Consider the following 23,976-nt stretch of genomic DNA (forward strand, 5'->3'; position numbering starts at 1 on the left):
TATAACACAGGCGCGGCGCCAGGATTTCAATTTCGGATGGGCCAGAGTAATTTAGGATGGGCCACTATGTATCAACGTTATTCACGATCAAATATAAACAGCAACAACATCCGGAACGTCTAGTTTTTCAGTTCACAAGATCATAATCATGAAACGTGTTCGCACTTTGGTTAAATAATTTATAATTTAACTTAAACTACATGTAAATCCTGATGGCATGCTTACACTGTATTCTAAAAATCTGTACCAGTGTGATGAGAAGCTCCTGTCCTTGTGCCCAAAAACTGTGATGGGGTACTTCTTTAGTTTCGGCTGTGCAGCCGGTTCGTCTATTGCCGACAGGTCCACTGGAGCCAATGAACCAGCGGAGCTTGACTGGCTGGCTGCTCCTTCTTGCCCGCCAATAGGCCCCTCTTCCCACGCTAATCCCACAGCTTGCCTAGCTGGTGCAGGTGCTGTCGCCGGTCCGGCAGCATCTGGTGACTCCGTTCTAACTCTCCTGATATAGTTGGAAAGTGATGTCTGTCGAGCCATGCTGTAGGCCTATGCTAATAATCTGTATCTGTATGCTAATAATTACGGATGAGCTCCATTGTGGATTTCGATAATGCCAAACGTAAACTGTACAGGACGTAATAAGGCGGCAAGTTTACTATGACAACCACAAACAATACTGGCGCAGACTTCACACATGTTAATAACATAATAAATATGATCTTTCCTTTTTAGCTGGATGTTTTTTTAGTCTTTATTATTAATGTAGATGTTAATTTGAATTATGAAAAATAATTAAATAATCACGCTGTCATTTAGGGCGGGCCAGTTGTACAAGTGGGTGGGCCCAGGCCCGTCAGGCCCACCCATGACGCCGCGCCTGGTATAACATAGAGGAAAAAAATCTGCCTACCACTTAAAATCAAACATGGAATATCAACTATGATGTTTTTAGTGTCATCCACTGAGCCATCACCACTCAAATTTGCTACATGTTTGCATGAATTTTCCATAAGGTGTAATGCACTAGGCAGCGGGTTGACCCATTCAAGATGGCCGCCGCGGTGGTCGTCAGCCGACCGGAGCTCAACATTGCCGTGACGTATCTAGTGTTCTATATATATCTATGGTGAAAACGGCCAAGGGCCACGGCCAGGTGGCCTAGTGTGAGTGCACCCTTGGAGAGAGCATGGCCATTTCCGAAACCTCTCTCTCGCCGCAAAGCATCCGAAATTCCCTATGCATGTGTGACCGGCTGAATCTGCGTTGTGTTTTTTTCTAATGAAAGACGTGACCCACGATCTCTGTCCAGACTCGGGAACTCTGACGTCCATTTATTGGTTGCTGAAGATAAACATTAACAAACAGCTTCCTTTTAGAAAGTGCCCTTGACAATACTCCAACTCCTCTACGAAGCACACAGAGGCAGACCCGTCGCCAGACCTGAGTCTGAAGGGGGGCATATGAAATGCATAGGGGGGCACAATTATTATTAGCCTACAGTACGTATATTTCCTCTATTCGCGCAGCACATAATCATCACGTTAATCATAACCAACAGCAATATGACCCGGTAGCCTATAGCCTTCCCTACAACATCACATCATTCCTCGTCATTTAAAGCAATACATTACATAGAAGCAATGCTATGAATATATATCCATAAAACACTGGACTATACAACATATTAGGTGTAAAAGCAGTTAACAGAGGGATATGCATTGCCATCTCACACACACACACACACACACACACACACACACACACACACACACACACACACACACACACACACACACACACACACACACACACACACGGTAGCTTACTTTGAGTGGATTCAGCGCTGTCCTCCCTCCCTCCCTGTCCTCAGCGGGAGGCGGCGTTTCTCCGAGCTGAACCTCCTCATCAACATATCCTTCCACTCAGATGTAAACTTGTGAGTCAGGTCCTTTTCAAAAGCAAGCTGAATCAGCTGGGCCTTGCGTCTGTGCAACATACTGCGCCGATGCTCGGAGAAGACGTTTTTCAGCTTGGAAAATGACTTTTCACACATTGCTGTGGAAGCTCCTAAAGTTAGGGCACGGCTGTAGGCTGTGAGAACAGTCGGCATAGCCTGGAGTGCACAGTTGAATGTGCTAAGGATGTTTGCTATTGTCCATTTTCCGTCTTCGGTGTGTCATTCATTTTCTTAACCAGGAACTCACAAGCCACAGTATATTCAGATTCAGCCACATCAGTTCCAGCTAATAGCAGGAGAGGTGTTACGGTTACCTTTGATGGGTCCAGGAAATTATCTGACTGATTATTAGACTGTTGGTGGGCTTTTCAACCACTTACGAATATCCATGATGATGAACTAGAAATGAAAGTAAGCTAGCGAAAACTCATCCAGCTTCACTTCAAAATGCGCGGTAACTGTTAAACGGACGTAGTTACGTAGGCCTACGTAGCCTAGATCGGCAGATTTAATAGTCCGCCAAAGACGTTGACGTCGCTTAGCAACCGAAGACGCTGGGGTTGACAAGTTACCGGACTTCTTGCGGAGCGGTAGCAAAGACGCCATTAGAGGCAAAAAATCCTTTGTTTACCTTGACAGCGGTCAATTATACTTAAGTTGTGAAGGGCCCATGCAAGTGAACGGAGCGTTAATAATATAAATAATAATATAAAATAAAAAAGTTTTTTTTTTTTTTTTGAGACGTGCCTCAAGTGGGGGGGCACAATCATTGTGGGGGGCAGGCCCGGCCCCCTATGGCCCGCCCATAGCGACGGGCCTGCACAGAGGGGGAGGGGAACTAGCATGACTACACGAGGGACAGGTGCATGCTAGGACATCGCAACAAAATACAAAGTTCCCCAAAACACTTAAATCTATGCATGGATATTTACACCAGACTTCAATTAAACAATGTATAATCAAAATAACTAATATAAAGAATGATAAACTATAAGATGGTCAAAGATTTGATCACAAAATAAATGTACACACCTCTTCCCAAGGGAACCAGAACAAAAAGAAGAGAGCAGGGGGCACAGGAAACTTAAGGGGTTCTCGGAAATGTGGGCGGGAGCACAGAAGGAGGTGGAGCCAAATCAAAGAACAAAATCAAATAGAAAGGGGCACATGAGGCGGCATGGAAAGCTACAGTTCAGGTAATAAAACAAAACTGTAAAGCAATTTTGTGTAATTATAATTTAAGAGATATGACACCCTGTTACACATGGTTATGCAACCTAATCCCACCATTAGATGGTCAAGGTTGACCGGGACCTCTCGGCAGCAGACCGATTCAATGGCAGTGTCCATGCTGCCACACGCACTCCAGTCACACCCACATGATCCTAAGGTGGAACTGGAGCCTGAAATTGATCCCTCTCCACCGGGTGGTAGTCGGACACTACAGGCATGTTCCTCACAGGCTCAAACGCATAACCAGCCATATTCAAATCACTATTTTCCACCGTGGAGTGTAGAAGACGTTCGCGTGTCTGAGGCAACGACCTAGTCCTACCATGCCAGTGACGTCATCGAAAATGTCGGCGCTCTAATACTAAAAAAAAGAAAGCTATCTTGATTTTTTAAATATTTTTTTAGTGTAATTTTTTTATATGGTTATAACTAACAAGTTATCGATGTTGATTATTTCAGTTCAGTTCATCTTTGAGGTAAGAAGGTCCTTCGTTAACTTCTTCCATTGAAAGCATTAATTGAATCTCACGAGCGCTCCCCGCCCCCCCACTCTGCCACTGAACTCCTTTTGATTTTCTACAATAAATTAATTAAACTGTCAACGTCGTCATGTCTGTACAAAGTGCTCGAGAGATCAATATATGTCCACAAAAACCTCATTGGTCCGTTCAAGGCAATGATTTAAAGCTGTTTTCACGCTTTGTGGAGCCTTGTTTGCTGTCGACAGTTTGACGTGACACGCTGACGCTGCGTAATTATACAGAGCTCTTGAATGTTTTTTATCTGTCTGCATGTATGAAGGTATTGTAGCAAAAGTCTTTAGCACCTGTAACTGCAGATTTAGTATGCGTACACTAAAGTCACAAATCTGTAACAGTAAATTTGAAGTCCTAAATATTTATTTTGCATGTGTACTCTAAAGTTACAAATGTGTAACAGTACATTTGATGTCGTAAATATTTTTCTTACCATTCTAAACACGAAATAGGGTCTAAGAGTTCACAAGTCTGTGTTACAGGTGCACAAATCCTATCCTGTGCAGTGTGCATCACAACTTCAAAGAGTCATGCACTTGACACAGCGCAGTTGGTGCAAAACACATTCACACACCCGTCATTCATAATCTGAGAACATACACAAAATGTGTGCATTCGTAAACCCAAATGTGAACTAATGCATCAGAAGTTGCACATCTGTGAAATATTTCCTCACAAATGAAATTATATAGATCGCTATGTTCAATTAGCATTTTAATGAGCGAGCACAGGTCCATCGATGCAACTGCTCAAATCTGCTGCTACGAGTCTCAGCTGTAGATTTTCTTGCGGATACTTTTGCAGCAGTCTATGAGGTTCAAGTGTAGCAAAAGTGATTCGTATCCGTATGAAGCAGAGTGTCCGTGGGCGGGACAAAAATTCCAGCATTATCCAATGAAAGTCGCCGGCAGGAGGTGCATTTTTTAAACAACACTGGGACCATCCAAGCAAACGATAGTTATGATATTATAACTCTAATTCTATGATTGTAGGCGTAGCCGTCTAGGCTTCGCCTTATGGGCTTGTCCCGTGAGCGTGCTCACGCGCACTGAAAATTTTCAACTATGCACCAATCAACGTGGGCGCCGCCCACATTTCCCACGGCACCGTGTATATAATGCGGCGCAAACCGCCGCCCATCCTCCACGCTATTCTTTCAGCATTTGGAGGGTACAGCAGGTGGGAAACTAGACGGCTAATGGTGCGTTCGAGTATTCTCTGCGAACCGACTCGGATCTCGGATCTGACGCCACGCCCACACTTCAAGCGTTTTATTATTTCGCTCGGTCGTTGGAGGAAAACATGGACGCCACCCGGAAAGCTGTTGTCGCAGTAACATTGGCAGAGGACCAGGCGATCCAATATAAGTAGGCTATAGGCCATAGTCAAGTCAAGTTTATTTAGATAGCACATTTAAAACAACAGTAGTTGACCGAAGTGCTGTACACAAATACAATATATTTGTGTACATAGGCAAAGATACGGACGCAGTAAGGTATTGCAGTAATACGAGTGATTGAAATTACAATTTAAGCCACCAAAGTGGTCCAAGCACAATGAAAACAGTTCATACTTCAAGTCACAATGGGCGCAGCCATCTTGAATTCTGTCTCGGAATTTCGCTCGGTCACCACTGAGTTCAACCGAGATGGCGAGATCGCCGTCCGAGGAAAAGGGGCGTGTTTGTGCTTGTCGCTAGGCAACGTCCTCGGACCTCCGAGACGGATGGATATTAAAACGCACCATAAGCCTACAATCATAGAAGTAGAATTATAATATCATAACTATCGTTCTTTTTCATGTAGGCTACGCCTTATGGGCTAAGGTGAAGCTGTGAGTGGAGCCCAATCAATGTACTCCTGCTGGTCAGTCAAGAAACTTAAGTCACCAGGGCACATACGACTCAAAAAAGCCGAGGATGTGCAAAACACAACAGCTTAATAAAAAACGAATTCCTCCTAGATCAAGCAAGGCGATGATCAAGTGAAAAAAGTGAGTCTGCAAAGACTCCGGCCCCAATCCGTCCTTCATGAAATCCATGGAAAGTGAAGGGAAAAACCAGAGTAATACGGTTTCCATTAGGTCCGCTACCACCGGGGGCGGAGCTACGGAGTTCGACTCTCCAATAACGTACTTCTCTCGTCCGTTTGTTATTTAAAAAAGGGCGGGAGTGCCATACTGGCAGACAAAACCAACTCGTCAATCGGCAAGCCAATAGGAACCCCTCTACTCCGCTTTTCATTTGAAAAACGGCGGGAGAGAAATACCGGCAGTCAAGTCAAACTCGCCATCCGGCGAGAGGAGTTTCAACGATGGCGCTTAAAAGAACATGCCCTCATTCTTAAGCCATAGAAGGGGCACCAGACTCCAACACAGAGTTGCAGAGTGAGCCCCTGGACATGTCTAACATGTAGAAACGAACAAAGGGGCCGGGGGAAGACGAAGACGTAGAGCGCGGCCCTTCTTAGCGTCGCTATAACACACAAACAACTTTTGTGTGGAGCGGAACGCGGCCGAGCTTTTCACGTACATAGCCAGCGCCCGCACAGGACACAGGATATGCAACTCCGCCTCCGCCTCACTAGAATGAGGCGGGGGGTGAAAAGCCTTAAGCACAATATCTCTCGACCTGAAAGAACCATTAATGTTCTTAGGGAGGAGCGCAGGATTAGGTCTGAGCAGCGCAATGGAGCTGTCCTCGTTAAGCATCAAGCAGCTCGGGCTGACAGACAGAGCGGTCAGCTTACAGGCCCGCTTGGCAGAAACCAAAGCCAGTAACGCCGCGTTTCCACTGCAGGGTGCGGAACGGATCGGTTCGCAAAGGTGCGGTACGGGTTGCGTTTCCACCGCCAAAAGTGGGCGTGACCCGGACTTAGCTGTACCCGTTTTGGCCTCTTTTTCAGTACTCCTCCGTTGGGGTACTGAAAACGAGACGAGACGCCTGAAAGGGTCCCGGGAAATTCTAGCTACACACCCCCTCCGTTGATTGGTCGACAGAATCATCACTTCCGGGTGACGTGGGGATAAAAACAAACAAACAGTAGCCTCGAGGTATTATTCTTTACAATTAACATGTCGCGTAAAACGCTTGCTTGGGCGAACAAGGAGGTGGAGACGTTCGTCTGCATTCTTGGGGAGGAAGACGTTGTTTGCGATGTTTACGTAGCTGCCGCGGCGATCGACATCCGGCCTACCTTAAAGGGTACTATCGGCGGTGGAAACGCGACCTTCGGAACTGAGCTGGGCTATACCGCCCACTCCCCACCGCACCTTTGCGAACCGAACCGTTCCGCACCCTGCAGTGGAAACGCGGCATAAGAGCGCCGTTTTAAAGGACAGGGCATCCAAAGGGGCCTGAGAAAGAGGCTCGAAAGGGTCCCTGGACAACCCGCGCAACACGGTGGGGAGATCCCAGCGTGGTGTAAGCACGCGCGAAACAGGCCTAACCCGTCTAGCCCCACGCAAGAACCTCTTGACCAGTGGATGGCTGAAGATCGGTCCACCATCACAGCCCGCCGAAACAGCTGCCGCATAGACCTTGATATTGGAAAAAGCCAAACCCTTCTCCAGTAAGTGCTGTAGAAACGCAAGCACGCTTCCCACCTCGCAATGGGATGGGACCAGTGGCGCAAAAAGTGGGTAGGGGCGCATAGGGGCGCCGCACCAGAGGGGACGCCCCTCTGGTAATTTTGAGTCTGCATTTTCTGTTTTTAACAGCGTTTGTGTACATGAAATGACGATCAATAACAGAGGGACGTCACTGATAAGGCGCCCCCCCGCTCCTTCGCCTCCCTCCCCCCCTCCTCCCCACACGGCGCTCCAGTGGGCGCCCCCTCAACCACACCCTGGAGGCGATTTGAACCGTATTGTCATCTGATAACACGTTCCTCAATATGGAGAGGCAGAGAAGAAAGCCCTCAGGGTCACAACATAGAAAAAGAAAGATTGGGAAGGAGAAAGGGTGCGCGGGATGAAAGAAAGCTTTTCAAAGCGGTTGAAAGACAGTCGTTTTTATGTCAGTGTATCAAGAGGAGGCTTGTAAATATTCAGGTTAGCTAAATCTAATACTAGTAAAACAACAGGTTACTGTTGTCTTGCAACTGTGTACTGATCAGAATGGAGCCTACAATATAACGGATCATAACAAGACAAAATAAAGGAACTTGTTTGTGGTTATTTTGTTTTACTTCAATCTCTATGCAAGTCTTTGTTTTATGTCAATATACCCAGTAAAAACGGAGTTATAAAGTTGATACTTTATAACTCTGTTAATAATCCAAAAGTTAATAAATTAATAATCCCAAAAAAAAATAAGGATTATTATCGTATCTGAATCGAGACTGAATTGTTCTACACAGTATTGCGATGCATCGAAGAATCGATAATTTTTCCCACCCCTATTGGTTACTGTACTCCAACAGTTCTAAAGGTACGAACATACCAAACCCGTACCCCGCGTATAGACGCGTATAAAATCGGCAATTTTTCCATAGGGAACCATTGGTTTACGCGCGTATGAGCTGCGTAGATGCATTACATGCACTAAAGCAACATTTTACCCGCGTTAGCGGCGTATGAGCTGCGTATATATACGCGCGTACGCACCTACGCGCGTACGCGAGGAGTTAAAAAAATTGAACTTTTTACGCTCATACGCATGACGATTAGCCGCGTTGCCCAATCAGCGTTGAGCTTGACCCGACGTCACTGGCAGAGAGTAGTGACGCTTGCACAGAAGCATACTGCCGACATCTTTCTTTATTCTGGGTGGAAATAGTAACATAGTTACGCCATTAAATGCGTTTATGTAAACATTTTTAGCGAGAAATGTGCATTTTACTTTCATAATGTTCGCTCGGTGAATGTGAAGGATGTTTGGTTTGATAGTTATGACGAAGAGGGAACGCTCCGTTCACTTGCATGGACAGAGTCTCTGGTTGCTAAGCAACCTCAACGTCTTGGCGGACTATGGCTGTGTCCCAATTCCTAGGACGCATCCTTCGAAGGCTGCATTCGAAGGATGCGTCGACGCCGATTGCGTCACAGCGTCGCGCCAAGTGCTGTCCCAATTCCAAGGGTCCTTCAAATGCGGCCTACGAATGCAGCCTCCATTTCCCGGATTTGAAGGATGCATCGGCTGTATCCTTCACGGCCCAACGTATCCCAAGATCCTTCACGGCCCAACGTATCCCACCCAAGATTCATTGCGCACTCAATCAATGGAGATGGCGGAGAATGGCGATTTAAGTTCTGCATTTAAATGTAAGTATTTGGTTTCTTGTCACTCGAGTATTTAACGATACAAATGTTAAAAAACAAGGGCCCTTAAAACTTTTTTCATTAAAGTAATAGCCAATATAAGTAAGGTAACGTTACAGTTAGTGACGCTATAACGTTAACATAGGCTGACCAAACGTCCTCTTTTCCCCGGACATGTCCACTTTTTACGTCCCGTCCGGGGGGTTTATATTAATTGATGATAATGTCCGGTTTTCGGACATTATCTCGTCGCATATTTGTTTTTGCCTCGTCGCATATTTGTGTTTCTGGGTCTTTCACATAACCTACTAGTTATTACCATTGTATATGTCTATGGTTATTACGGCCTTCCAAGTTCTGGAAATGGTATCTCCCTTACGTTCCACCTTCTTGCGCGAGCTGACTGTAGAGAGAGTCTGTCATTGGGCGACCGATCTCAGGGTTGCCAGAGCCACGATAATTATCCTCCAAATACGACCATTTTGAGCCTTTGGTACGTTACTTTGCCATTTCCAATCTGGCAACATTGAGCACCAGCACATTACATCTGCAGCCATGCCTAAACGTAAATGTAAGTTCACGGACGAACTAAAGAAAAAATACCCATGTTTTCGCCTCGGCCGTGATGCTTCGGCCGAGGCGCCCCCCCCCGCGACGAAGTGTCCTCTTTTTCACAAACTCAACACCCGTTAAGCCCTATAGTTTCAAATTTAAGAGGTCATAATGGTTATATTTACCGAAATGGTGGCGATTATATAGATAATTTGCTATTCTGTAACGTTAGATAAATCGACCAACGCGAACACAGGTTGTGGACCCTGATTTTCAGACCGTAACGTTACAGACGTTGGGATTGATTACACAGTTGACTTGGTTATTTTGCTATTTAAGCTGCTTTTGTTTGGTAGTGTAAAGCAAAACTAATTCTAACATTTGGTTTTGGTTTAGGGAGCAAGCAGCATACTGCTCGATTTATTCTATTGAGGGGGGAGAACGATGAGCTGTTCACCGGGGTGAAATATTCAGCAAGTGTGGCTTGGGGGTAAAGAAACAATCGTTTATTTATATCGTAAGTTAGTTTATAAAAATTATTATAGGCCATTTATATATCTACATTTGACCAGCTTGTAAAGGTTAGTTAAATTAGCCCTCATTAAACAGCAGGACAGATACAACATCCCCAGAAATCGTTTACTACGATGTCCAATTTTGGGTTATTAAAGAAAGAAAGACAAAAAAAGTCACAGCTCGCATCGGTACTAGACAGCACTAGAAAAACACACAAAGAAAAAGGGTGTTTTGACTTCTACTGTCCTAATTGCCTCCATCCCTGAGAACACACCAGGGCCAAGTACAGAAAGTACAGCAGTGGTGGATCAGGAAGTGGAGGACAAGGATCAGGAGGAGGAAAGACGGCGAGGGCCAAGGTCCAGAAAGAGGGACGGAGAGGAAGACATGTTCCAGAGTCGCTCACTATCTTCCGAAAAGGACCTCAAGACTCACCTGTTCAGAGTCCACCTCGACTCTGCATAGCCACCCTCCCCCTTCTGGCCACCATTGTACACTGTGTTGCATTGTATTGTATTGTATTATAGTACTTAACTGTGTAACAACTGCAGTAGCTGCTATCATGGCTGTAACACGAGGAATTGATTAGCCTAGCGATTGTGTACTGGTACTTGGCACTTGGTTCTATGAACATCCTTTCTGTACCGACAGCGATATATTGATGCACTTCTTATGACAAATGTACTTATTGTAAGTCGCTTTGGATAAAAGCGTCTGGTAAATGCCCTAAATTTAAATGTAACATGTAAATGTTCCAGTTAATAAAAGAGGACATGAGGCTACAAAGAGAGGCAGAGGAGAGAAGAGCCCAGGAGAGAAGGGAAAGAATGGATAGTTTTTTTCTCAATTTTGGAGCGTTTGGTGGACAAATAACTTATGTTCTGTTCTATTTAACACATTGTTTATTATTTACATATTTATTGAAACTAGCTTATTTAACTAACTATTTAACTAACTTTTTTGATTGATTAACTATTTATTAAAAACCTAACTAACTTTTTTGTATTGACTAACGTATTCGTATATAACTTATAAAACATATAGACAACAATAAAACTATTTACAACAAAAACAGGTCAGGACAGCTGTCAGGGTTGCTAGGTGACAGGAGCAGCGCGTGGTTACGCAAGATAAAGGGCGGTAACGGTTTGTTACGTAAACCGGAAATCCTCCGTAGGCTAGACCGTCCCATTTCTTCGGCCTTCGGAGTGTCCTTCGCGGTCTACGAAGGCCGCATCCTTCGAAGGACGCGGTCTATGAAGGATGCGTCCTATGAATTGGGACACAGCCTATATCTCTGCTGATCAACACTACGAATGCTGGAAACACACCAGACACACCATGTGAAGTTATTTAACCCGATTATTGTTATTTATATCTGAGATTATTTAATCTAACCCGATCCAAGCTCTATCATGCACCCAAACACGGCGGCGTTTGGGTTTCCTTCCTCGGAGCTGCGTACGTAGGACAATTTTTGACACAAAATGGTCAAGCAACATTTTAGCTGCGTTACGCGCGTAAATCTTACGCGGGTTACGCGTTTGGTGTGTTCGTACCTTAACAGAGTCTATTGTTTTGCATGTAAGCTTTTTGTTGAAGGTAGAGTTGCGCCTTGTGGTGGGGTATAATAACTGGCAGTGTCTTTCAAAGATACTGAAGCACCATGAAACAAGTGGTTACCACATAAATGCTTATCTGATGTGGAAAGAATTGGCATCCCGCTTATGCCTAGGTAAAACTATTGATAGCGAATTGCAGAGAGCCTGTTGACTCCAGTGATCGACTGCATACTCTTCCTTGCAGAAAGAAACCTGCCACTGAGGGGGACAAAATGCACAGTTAGGAAATCCTAGAAATGGAAATGTTCTGGGTATCCTTGATCTCATAGCACGGTATGATGTAACACTGGCAGAGCATCTTAGAAAGGCTGCCTCTAAAAAAAAACGGATATCTGACCTGGTGCACTCAAAATGATTTTTTTGATTCAGTATCAGAGTGTGTTTTAGGTCAAATTTGTGCCCAGATCAAAGAGGGGAGGGGGGGCGCCTGCTATGTGTCTGCATAGCCCCCAGAAAGTAGGCAGTTGCGCCCCTGGATGGGACAGCGTGGTTCCTGTCACACCAATCAGAGAAAGCGCACCACTTTGCCGCATAGAGGGAAGAAGTAGATGGCACATGAGCACCCTGGATAGTGTTGATAACCGCTTCAGGCAAACCTTTGCCCTGCAGGATCAACCTCTCAGGAGCCAGACCAACAACCGTCCCGATACATCGGGCGGGTGGTGCACCGTCCCATGGGCCTGTGAAAGCGCATCCGGTCTGAACGGTACCGGCCACGGCGCCATCCCTGAGAGCGCCGCCAGCTCTGGAAACCATAGAGCAGAGTGGTTCTCCGGAGCCACTATAATAAGGGACAATCTCTCCTGTCTGACCCGTTCCAGAAGAGGAAGGATCAGCTGGAGCGGAGGAAACGCATACAAGAGAACCCGCGGCCAAGGTGTGTGCGCCAACGCATCCACCCTCAACGGGGGAAGATCCCGAGGGTTGAGAGAGAACCACCACCTGCAGTGTGTGTTCTCCCTGCACGCGAACAGGTCCACCTGAGCCGTCCCGAACCTCTGCCAGATCAGTCTGACAATGTCGGGATGCAACCGCCACTCGTCGCGGTGGGGACAGCCGCAAGACATGAGGTCGGTTCTGGGCGCGACAAAGGTAGCCCGACATGAGGTCGGGCTACTTTTAGCCTTTTAAGTGGTTTAAAATAGCGATTTAATTTTTACCACAACCAGTGCCCCCATCGTTCCAAGTTTAAAGCGTTTTGATAGAATCGGCTAAAAACAGCCAACTGAAGAAAGCGTCTATATGCATTTTTTGTGCTCCAAAACGAACGTTTCAACTCGATATCATACAAAACATGTCCCAAATCCATTTTACACCGGAATTACCCTTTAAGACGCACAAGGACACCCAATGCCATAATCCCCTGAACAAGCCTCGATTTTTGACGAACTCGGAGTGAGACTGCGTTTGTCAAGGAACTGCAGAGGGAATATTTTGATATCAATATATAATACAGTTATTACCACACACAGAAGACTGTCACAACAGTGTCGCTTTGACAAACAAGATGCAGTGTTTGTCAAATATTAATTGAAATGGGGAAAGTACTAACAACTAATAACTTATTCAAACAATAAAATTAACTCATCAATATGGAGCCAGTGCCTCCATATTTACCCACCGGCACACAGGCAATCAGTTGATTGAACATGATTGAAAAAGAAACATTAAGAATAAATAATCCACATTATACATTCAATTGTAACTATTAACTAACTTATAAAGGAGTATATCAATGGCCCAACGCCATTGAGAGCGCTGTCTCAAGTGCTTTTAGATTTTTCATAAATAGATATAATTATATATATATATATATATATATATAGATAGATAGATAGATAGATAGATAGATAGATAGATAGATAGATAGATAGATAGATAGATAGATAGATAGATAGATAGATAGATAGATAGATAGATAGATAGATAGATAGATATAGATATAGATATATGTGTATATATTAACTCATCAAGAGGACAATGATGATGAAGGGTTAACCAACCAGGAGGATGAGGAGGATGAAGAGGGGAGGACGATGATGATGATATAGGAGGGAGGAACAGCGCCGTGGCCGTGGGATTGAACTCTTCCAGACTCTTTTGCCGCGTTTCCACTGCAGGGTGCGGAACGGATCGGTTCGCAAAGGTGCGGTAGGGAGGGGGCGGTATAGCCCAGCTCAGTTCCGAGGTCGCGTTTCCACCGCCGACAGTACCCTTTAAGGTAGGCCGGATGTCGATCGCCGCGGCAGCTACGTAAACAACGTCTTCCTCCCCAAGAATGCAGACGAACGTCTCCACCTCCTTGTTCGCCCAAGCAAGCGTTTTACGCGACATGTTAATTGTAAAGAATAATACCTCGAGGCTACTGTTTGTTTGTTTTTATCCCCACGTCGCCCGGAAGTGATGATTCTGTCGACCAATCAACGGAGGGGGTGTGTAGCTAGAATTTCCCGGGACCCTTTCAGGCGTCTCGTCTCGTTTTCAGTACCCCAACGGAGGAGTCCTGAAAACGAGGCCAAAACGGGTACGGCTAAGTCCGGGTCACGCCCACTTTTGGCGGTGGAAACGCAACCCGTACCGCACCTTTGCGAACCGATCCGTTCCGCACCCTGCAGTGGAAACGCGCCATTTGATTCTGCGGAGTCCTTCCGCGGAGTTCTCCCGCATAGTTCACCCAATGTTTCCATCAGACGTCTCGTGGTCCACTCAGCTTCAACCAAGTAGACGCTTACAGTCCCAAACCCCCATTTTACTTCTTATGGAAAAAATGTTTTCTTTCCTTCACTGATTGTAATTTCCCCTTCTCCATCTCCATTATCTATTTGTGAAAGCCTCAAATGTGTCTCAGAAACGAGACACCCACTGCCCGGGCCGGGGACTGGGGAGTATTTTGGTTTCGATGCGGGCAGAGCGTCGGCAAGAGGGAGGACGCGCCCTCGCTGGCTTTGTAGTGCGCTGCGCGCTGTCTCTGCTCTTCAATTATCTCTTCTCGCTTCAATGAACATCAATTCTGGATGGCAAGAAAACCGGGGCAAATCATCCATTATTTATCAGCTTTCCTTTTTAAGAGAGTGCTGGCGGCTGAACGCAGCGCATATCCAGTTGTGATAAACGGACAACGACAGGACGTGTTGCAGACGATGAGGCTGCAGTACGGAGACGGTTAACTATGAACATGATTAAATATATGTATGATATTTGACATCATGGTTATGGTATTCGATTAAATCAAAATGCTTCAAGGTTCATGGATGGGGATTGGTGCTTGCTTTAGGATATCGACTTTACAGTTTCGCTGACCAGTTTTTTTTTCAGAATCATGTGAATCAGGTCGCTATCGTTAGTCCGTCTGTGTCGCCTGTCATCAGGACGGCCAATTATCTGCAGCCGGCGGAGAAGAGCCAGCCAGCAAGGCTTCGGCGTCTGTTTTGATGCTCACAGACCGATGCACCAACACACACACACACACACACACACACACACACACACACACACACACACACACACACACACACACACACCACAGCACAGCACACCACACACACACACACACACACCCAACACACACACACACACACACACACACACACACACACACACACACACACACAACCACACACACAACCATGTCAGGGACATGTACACTGACACACATACATCTAACACACACTCACACAACCAGCACTCACACACAACCAACACACAAACATAACCAACACACACACACAACCAACACACACACAACCACACTTCTGTTTTTAGAGGACTACTCTGGCAGTTTTCCACCATGGCCCTGTTTTACATCATTTTGGGTCCACGTCACAAATTAGGTTTTCAGCTCAGTACCCCCTTCACCGGCACTTTGAATTTTTTTTTACGATTAAAATAATGAATGTATGTGTGTTCTATTTGCCAGTGTAAAGATTAAGGTTGCAAATCCTCACAATTTACTGAGAAACATGGGCCTGTCTGTCATGCACCTGTTGGCTCATATCTCCCCTCAAAGGAAGCCCAACGCAAGGGGAGGGTCAGAAGATCTTGAGATGAATTCCAATATATTCTTCCTAAAACTGACATTTCAGTGTTTCTGGAAGCACTTGCTTTTCCACGGAATCTCCTTTCTCCTTGTTCTCAGATTGACATTTCAACTATTTGTAAATTTTCTCGATTTTCTATTGTTTTGCTTTCAGAATTCAAACCTGCTCATAGTGAAAAAAACTAAAGAATGCATTATTAATTATTGTTTTTATATTTTCTGAAATATTTTTTAGAGCACTCATTTAGATTTTCAAGACATGTGGAAAACACTTGCAGGTTGAAATTTCTTTATAACAGCCGATGAATAAACAGGATTCCTTATTGAGCCAAAATGACACCAGTCTGCTCACCGATGATGAGCAGTTGGAGGCATGATGCGCCTTTATATGGGTGAGCTCAGCTTAAACCAGAGGAGGAGGAGAGGGGTGTGTTTCATGGTGCAAAACACAAGGAATGGCTCTGTGCTGAGGAAGGGTCCTTACTTACTGAAAGGACCCTGAAGTATCTGAGGGGCAGACATGGTGAGGAATGATAGGAAGTATCTGAGGGGCGGCCATGATGAGGAATGACCCAGAAGTATTTGAGGCGCAGACATGATGAGTGCTCTCTTTATTCTCTAACTGCTGAGGAAAGCTGCTTCAATGCTTCCTTTCTTTCCTCCTTCAGCATTTCCTGGCAGCGGGAATGTTTAAAGGGATGCACCGATCAGAAGTTCACAGAAACAAACGATCACCGTGGCAGGCAATTATCTTCATAGAATCCACTCATATTGATGGACGTAGATCCCAATTAGTAGGATTGTATGAACATAATTGTCGATCATGTTGATCGTTTGTTTGTTTTTAAATAATCCTGCCGCAATGAAATGTGGGACGGCATTATTTCCTTTCCTTTGTTGGATGGTCCAGTGTACCCTATGGTAAGAGAGATAAGGAAGGAAGCATTTAAGCCCCTTTCCTCAGCACTAAGGGAACTGGAGTAGCTCTCATCATGGTCGCCCTTCAGATACTTTCAGGTCGCTCAGTCAGCATGGAACCTTCCTAATGTCCTTGTCCTGAACGCTGACAAGACCAAGGAGCTTATACTGGATGTCCGGTAGAAAGCTCCCCCCCTACAAGCCCTGCACATCATAGGTGCTGTGGAGCAGCGTGTTGAGAGTGTGAAGTCCCTGGGCCTGCACATCACCAACACCCTCAGCTGGTCCGAGAACACGGCCGGCCACTGTGAAAAAGTCTCAGCAGAGGCTTTATTTCATTAGATCCCTGAAAAAAGCCCGCCTAAGCTGTCAACCGCTCACCCAGGCCTACAGAGGTCTGGTGGAGAGTGTCCTCACAGGGGGCATTACTGTGTGGTATGGCAACATAACAGTAAGGCGAAGAAGGCCCTTCAGACGATCGTCAAAACTGTAAAGAGAATCATAGGCGCACAGCTCCCCTGCATGGTCACCCTGTGCATAATTCGCTGTAGGAACAAAATAAAATCCATTCTCCAGGACCCACATCCCCCCAGTTACACCCTGTTCAGATGGAGAAGCTCCGGTCGGGTGCTGAGACACCACCGACAAGAGAGTATCAGAGCAAAGAGCAAATTATTATATTTATTAGAATATGTACCTTTTTACTCTGTGGACTGTTTTACTATGTGTTTAATATTATGTGCTATTTTTATTTTAAATATCATTGATTGAGTGAAACGCACAAGAATTCCAATGCCCCTGTGCACCTGTCCTTGGACAAATGGTAAAAATATACTGAACTGAACTGAACTGAGCTAATGTGGTGGTCTTTTCTTAAGTCCTTATGGACTCTCCTTCACATCCGTCCTTGACCTCATGACGTTCCCATCGCGGAAAGGTGTTAAGGAAAGGCAATAGGAGGTTATTTTATAATTCAATAATCATTTTGACTACCCAACTATGGTTTGAAATTGAGCAAATAAAATTGCTGATTGTTGTGACCCCGCTGGGTCAGGGGGGCGACCAGCTTAGTCCTCAGATCACAGTTTGAGAAGTAGAGGAATGATCTGCAGAGATGTTTTAAGGTGAAAGAAGGGTTAAGTGACATCAACCTTAATATAAGATGTGTTGGGTTTTGGGGTGGCTCGAGGTAAATATGCATTTATTGTTTTCACCTCATTGTCTTTTAATTTAAAGCACAGTTAATGGAAAAAGTGACTTTTTCGCCTTTATTTTAATCAATATTTAGCATGATACATTTACCTTTGTAAACCGAGTGATGAATTTGCGCCTCAACATTGAATTACATTTTATCCGATTTGTTGGTACCCTTCTAGTCACATGATTGAATGAGTATTCGAGGAAATGCTTTTATTAACAGGACTAGAAATGGTCAGTAGTGGCTGAACAAATGGACAACTCTTAACTACAGCGATGCACACACACACACACACACACACACACACACACACACACACACACACACACACACACACACACACACACACACACACACACACACACACACACACACAAACACACAAACACGCACAAAAACTGATGGCAAATCAGTTCTGAATAAGACTGATAAGTTGCATTGGCTCTCTCCATGTCCCCATGTGATTCAGAGGCTGAATGAAGGTATGGTTCATTCCCCTCCTATCTGTTTTGCTCTAACTCTATCTTCTGCCTCTGTTGTGGTCAGTGTGACAGATGACCCTCAGGTTTATTAACATTTAATTCCCTGGTATCTCTGGAGCCAGCTTTCAGAGCGTTATCTCTGCTGTTGGCTCTCTCCTGGGGTCCTTTGATGCCACGCTCCGCACTCCGGACCAGCGTGTTTTGATCCCAGCGTGTCAGCCAGTGCCTGTTTCTTCATTGTTTCCCTTTAAAGAGTTCGATTTGTTTTTGGGGAGTTTGCCGTCCCTAAGGGACATTGTTTCATGTTCACACAGACCAGACATTGAGGCCAAAACAGCCTCACATTTATGATTATTGTGCCAATTCAAACTCTGACTAGTTTCTCAAACTCTTTCAACATCTGTTTCTTTGTCCTTGTTCTCTTAATTATGCATGAAGTGGGTGTCCACTCAGACTCCTGGGACCACTAAGGGCGGCATCCAAAGCCATCTCATTTGGGTCACAAACCATCAGAATTGTTAGGTTAGGGCAGTGTCTCATTATGCTGTTTGGCGCAATGCAATCATTTTGCATATTTGGCTCCATAAATCTGTGCAGCCCAGTGCCCAATGGTCCACACTCCGGCACTGGTCCAAGCCCAGCAGTGGAGAACCACTGGTTTAGAAAACCATCACTCACACTCGGGCTGGCGTAGTGGTGAGACTAGATGAAAGGGCTTCCAGACGCTACCCCTCATGGGAGCGACACTAGTTCTCCCTGAAGGTACTGGTTAAAAGAGAGGATCGCTAAATCCTCTATTGTCTCCAGGCAGAACTTAAACCAACAAACAACCCCCGGCCTGTCTGAGACACATGGACAAGGATCTGCAACATGAACACCGTTGGGCAAACACAAATTAAATTATTATGCATTTTCATTATCGAAACACAATGTTTTTAGAAAATGTATTAGAAAAGTTATTAATTCTATTAATAGTGAGTTCCGTGCACTCAAAAGACAGTGCCATCCACAGTGTTATACCCCCACCTAGTAGCAGGGGACACGGGGGCTGACCTTATCTCCACCAATAACACCCGGACGATGACCGATGTTGAGTTCTCATTTGAAATTCAAATCCAGGTGGATAAAGTCCCTCGTCCTGCTGTTCAGCAAACCTGCTCTCTCACGCTCTCTCTCTCTCTCTCTCTCTCTCTCTCTCTCTCTCTCTCTCTCTCTCTCTCTCTCTCTCTCTTCATCCAAATAAAAGCATGTTTACAGTGAGGGAAGATGTCGACCAGCCGTCCAAACACTCCAAAGCCGTTCAGCCAATGCTCCTCTTTCTCCTGATCTCTCTCTTCCCCTTCTAAATATTTGGCTGTGAAATTATTTATTTTCCATTCATGCATGGATAATAAAATCTGTACATAGGGACTGCATAGTATAAAACAACAACCACAACAGAGTTTGGCAACACAGGAACACTTTAGCATTGACCAGCGCTGATGTTTCACACCAACACATGAAGACTGCTCTATACTAACGAGCCGCCGGGTCCTGGTGTAATAGATGAGATGAATAGATGCAGTCCAACGTAACGTCGACGAAGCACAGACAACAAAGCCCTCAGAGAGAAGGGCCCCTGAGTCGGGCCCCCGCTGGCTCTCCTCAGAGGTAAATGTCAGACCGCCGGGGGCTAAGCCCTCCTCCATTAATGGACAGACGAAACACAACGGCGCCCTGTGGTCTGACCGGCCCCCCGCCCGGGGGTCCCGAGTAACGCAGATGACGTCTCCGATTCCCTTTGTGGACCCGGACACCTGATCGCACGAGGGAGGGAACACAAACGCTGACCACCGCTGGTGCTTTGACCTGCAGCGCTGGAACCCCACCTCCTGATGTTAGGGTGGGGTCCCCCCTGATGTTAGGGTGGGGTCCCCCTGATGTTAGGTTGGGGCCCCCTCTGATGTTAGGGTGGGGTTCCCCATGATGTTAGGGTGGGGTCACAGTGGGTTCGCCCCTGCTATGACCGCTCTGTGAAAAGGGCCCCCCCTCTGCACTGAGCGGCTGGCTCAGTGCGCCACCACGGGCAGCGCCATTTCCTGGAAGGAGCGTGAGCCAGGGGGCTGGCAGGGGCCCTCAGGGGCCAGACGGCCAGGGGCCAGGTGTTCAGGGGCCAGGCATTCAGGAGCCAGACGTTCAGGGGCCAGGCCCTCAGGGACAAGCCGTTCAGGAGCCAGACATCCAGAGATCAGGGGGCCAGGGGCCAGGCTCTCCAGCGTGGGGCGGTCGGGCACGGGATTCGGCGCGGGGTTCGGCGCGGTGGCGGGCTCCACACGGAGGCGGCGGTGCTTGTGCCGCACAGCCACCATCAGCTGCCTCTGGAAGCTCTGGCTCAACAGGATGTAGAGGAAGGGGTTGATGCAGCTGTTAGCGTAGCCCAAGCTGATGGCCACGTTGTAGGCATACACGAAGAGCGGCGTTGGCCGCTGCACGCCCAGGTGCACCAGCTGCAGCGTGTGGTACGGCGCCCAGCACAGGAAGAAGGCCAGGCAGATGGCCACCGCCAGGCGGGTCACCTTGCGGGTCCGCGCTCGGCGCCGGCGCTGGGGCAGCGGCGCCACCGTGGCCCACATGCTGTGGAGGATGCGGACGTACACGCCGCAGATGACGGCCAGCGGCAGCGCGAAGGCCAGGACGAACTGGTAGAGTGTGAACCAGGTGGTGTCGGTGGCGGGGCGGGGCAGCAGCAGGGCGCAGCCCACCGAGCCGTCCGGCAGCGGCATCAGGCCGGCGTACATCCACACGGGCGTGATAGACGCCAGCGAGAAGAGCCACACCAGGCCCACGGCAGCCCCGGCGGCGCGCGGCGTGCGCAGGTGGTTGAAGCGGATGGGGTGCACCGTGGCCAGGTAGCGGTCCAGGCTCATCACCGTCAGGATGTAGGTGCTCACCAGCTGGCTGTTGGAGTCCAGCGCCGTGATCACCGTGCACATGGTGCCGCCGAAGCACCACGAGCCGTTGCCCACCAGCTGGTGGATGAGGAAGGGCATGCCGAGCAGGAATAGGAGGTCCACCACGGACAGGCTGAACACGAAGATGTCAGGCACGGTCTGCTGTGCGCGGAAGCGGATCTTGTTCACGGTGGTACAGAGCACCACGGCGTTGCCGATGATCCCCAGGACGCAGATCAGACCAAACATGCTCGCCATCAGCACGTTGTTGTAGAAATGCCCGTTTGGTGCTGAAATCAGTTCGGAAAGAAATTAAATCAGAAACGTTTCAAAATAATGTAAATCAATCATTTAAATGAAATACATATCCAATAGTAGAGGTTCCTCTGATGATAGAATTTGTCCTATTCGGTAGAAATAGGTTTTAAACTGCATACCTTCAAGACTCTTAGATGAATTCAGCGCTGAGAAAGAAGAATTTGATATATTCCCAAAGTCCATCTTCAGTTCGGACTGGAGTGCAGAGAAACACTCCAAACGCGTCTGGTCATTCCGTCCACTCAATTACGCTCCAAATATTCCAGAACTAAACCGGGCCATCATCCCCCGAGCGCACAGACAACTAGTGTTCAAGGAGCAAAGAACAGATGAGACGCATTGCGTTCCCCTCCTCAGTGTGGTGCGTTCCCAGAGAGCCGCGCGTCCGGTGATCCAACAGGTGCGCATGGGCGCCGCGTCGCAAAGCTCCTCCATCAGCCTCTCCCACTCAGTGAATCATCATCAGGTATTCCACGCGGTTCGATGTCTACAACTGCTTTTTGAGACATCCGTGCGTCAACTTTAGTGTCGCTCTATGTCGTTTTCCTATATTGGAAAATCCATATTATTGCATTGAGTCTGCTTCTTCACATGGGACCTGCGCGGTTCACCACCACAATAGACATGCAGGATTCCCATTACGGTCCGAGTCAGTCAGAACAGAACAGCAAATAAAACTTTTCTTGTAGTTTAAACTGTTTATACGGACGGATTATGTATACGCCTCTCAGGTCAGAGCCTATAATAACACCATGATAAATAACATTGGTCACAAAAAGTTGAAATAAGGACTGGACTGAATAAATAAAGGATCTAAAAAAAACTCAATAATCCATCATCCTTTCTTATCTTATCACACCCGCAGATAGTGTTTCAAAGGGGTCACGATGCATCGCTAGATGTCGTCCTTTCCCAGCTGTCTTACGTTGCAGGCTGGACAGTCTGAGGTTTAAAACAGGTTTTCCCCACCTTTTTTGTTCCAAGGACCGGAATATTCATAAAAACATTTGGAAAACCAGTAGTCAATTTGAATGCCTTCATTTTAAGATGCATCACTTTTGAACAAAGGTTTTGTCTGTTTTTCACGATTTTTTTTGGTCAATCAATCAACGCAATAGCAATGAAGTGCTTGAGTCTCAGGCTCCCTTCAACAATGCAAAAATATAAAAACAACAATTTATAAGAGAAACAAAAGAAAAGTCACCTGAGACTTCAATAAAGACAAAATAGTGCAAAGGAGCAATTTACAGTGCATTTACAGCTTACATTACAGTGTTTTAGTTGCATATTGATATATTTTATGGCCATGTGTTAGAGCAGGGGTCGGCAACCCTAGGCATTCCCTCCCAGTGCAAATATGTTTAATTAGTTACAGAAAGCAGTGTTCTGAAATGGGATAAATTAATAGTTTTTAAACCTATGTTATGAGTAAAAGAGAAGAAAAATATTGTTGCAATGGGCCTGAATGCATCGCCTTCACATGGTATTGCAAAGCTGTACATGTCTTGAAGATATTGATGTGGGTGGTTCTAACATTCTCGTATATTCTCGTTTATTAAATTTCTCACAGTGCAAATATGTTTTTGAAAGAGTTTCTGAAAATTGTGTTTTAAGATGGGACATATGTAATTATAATTAGTAAGCCCATGTTGAAATTAAAACAACCAAAAAAACATTAAAATGTTGATGCATGATTGTGGACTATATGGAAATAGTACAATTCCAGGTCTACTGGAAATGTTTTTGGTCGCTGTGTCATAATTCAGCTTAATTTTTTATATATTGTTGCTTAAAGGCACCCAGTGCAACTTTATGTAAACATTCAATGAAAAATAAACATTCAATTTCTAGTCTTTTTTACACGTAGTAAGTTTCAATAACTCCATACCATTACATATCGACATTCAAGGAGCAAAGATGAGACGTCGTTGTGTGGTGAGAACTGATAGAAAATCGTAAACAACAACAATCGCCGGTGGGGAGAAGCCATTTTTCCATTGACTGGAAGCCTGCTTTATTTATTGTAGGTTACAAAAAATAAAGAAAATGGCGACATTGTTGTTGTTATCGATTTTGTATCAGTTCTCACCACACAACGACGTCTCATCTTTGCTGCTTAAATGTCTATGGTATGTAATGGTATGGAGTTATTGAAACTTACTACGTGTAAAAAAGACTAGAAATTGAATGTTTATTTTTAAGCCTCGAAAGTTGCACTGGGTGCCTTTAAGGCACACTCATTAACGAGAAAAGGTCAAACTGGCACTGCATGTTGAAAAGGTTGCTGACCCCTGCGTTAGAGGAAATAAAATGACTCGGGTAACCTAAGACCTAAAAAAAAACCTGAACAAAACCCGTTGGGTATCGCTGGGTTGGAGGACAGATGTGCGTGTGGGTTGGAGTTCTCAACAGTTGAACCCGG

At 46.0% G+C, this 23,976-nt stretch overlaps 1 protein-coding gene across 1 annotated transcript; it reads right to left on the reverse strand.

Annotated features, from left to right (window-relative positions):
- Positions 1-20,354: 20,354 nt before the first annotated feature.
- On the reverse strand, positions 20,355-21,517 carry mchr1b (melanin-concentrating hormone receptor 1b). Its single transcript, XM_060074713.1, has one exon. The coding sequence runs from the start codon at positions 21,492-21,494 to the stop codon at positions 20,355-20,357; it is 1,140 nt and encodes a 379-aa protein (XP_059930696.1). The 5' UTR covers positions 21,495-21,517.
- Positions 21,518-23,976: the final 2,459 nt, after the last annotated feature.

The sequence above is a fragment of the Gadus macrocephalus genome, chromosome 2 (assembly GCF_031168955.1).
Source record: "Gadus macrocephalus chromosome 2, ASM3116895v1".
Taxonomy (NCBI): domain Eukaryota; kingdom Metazoa; phylum Chordata; class Actinopteri; order Gadiformes; family Gadidae; genus Gadus; species Gadus macrocephalus.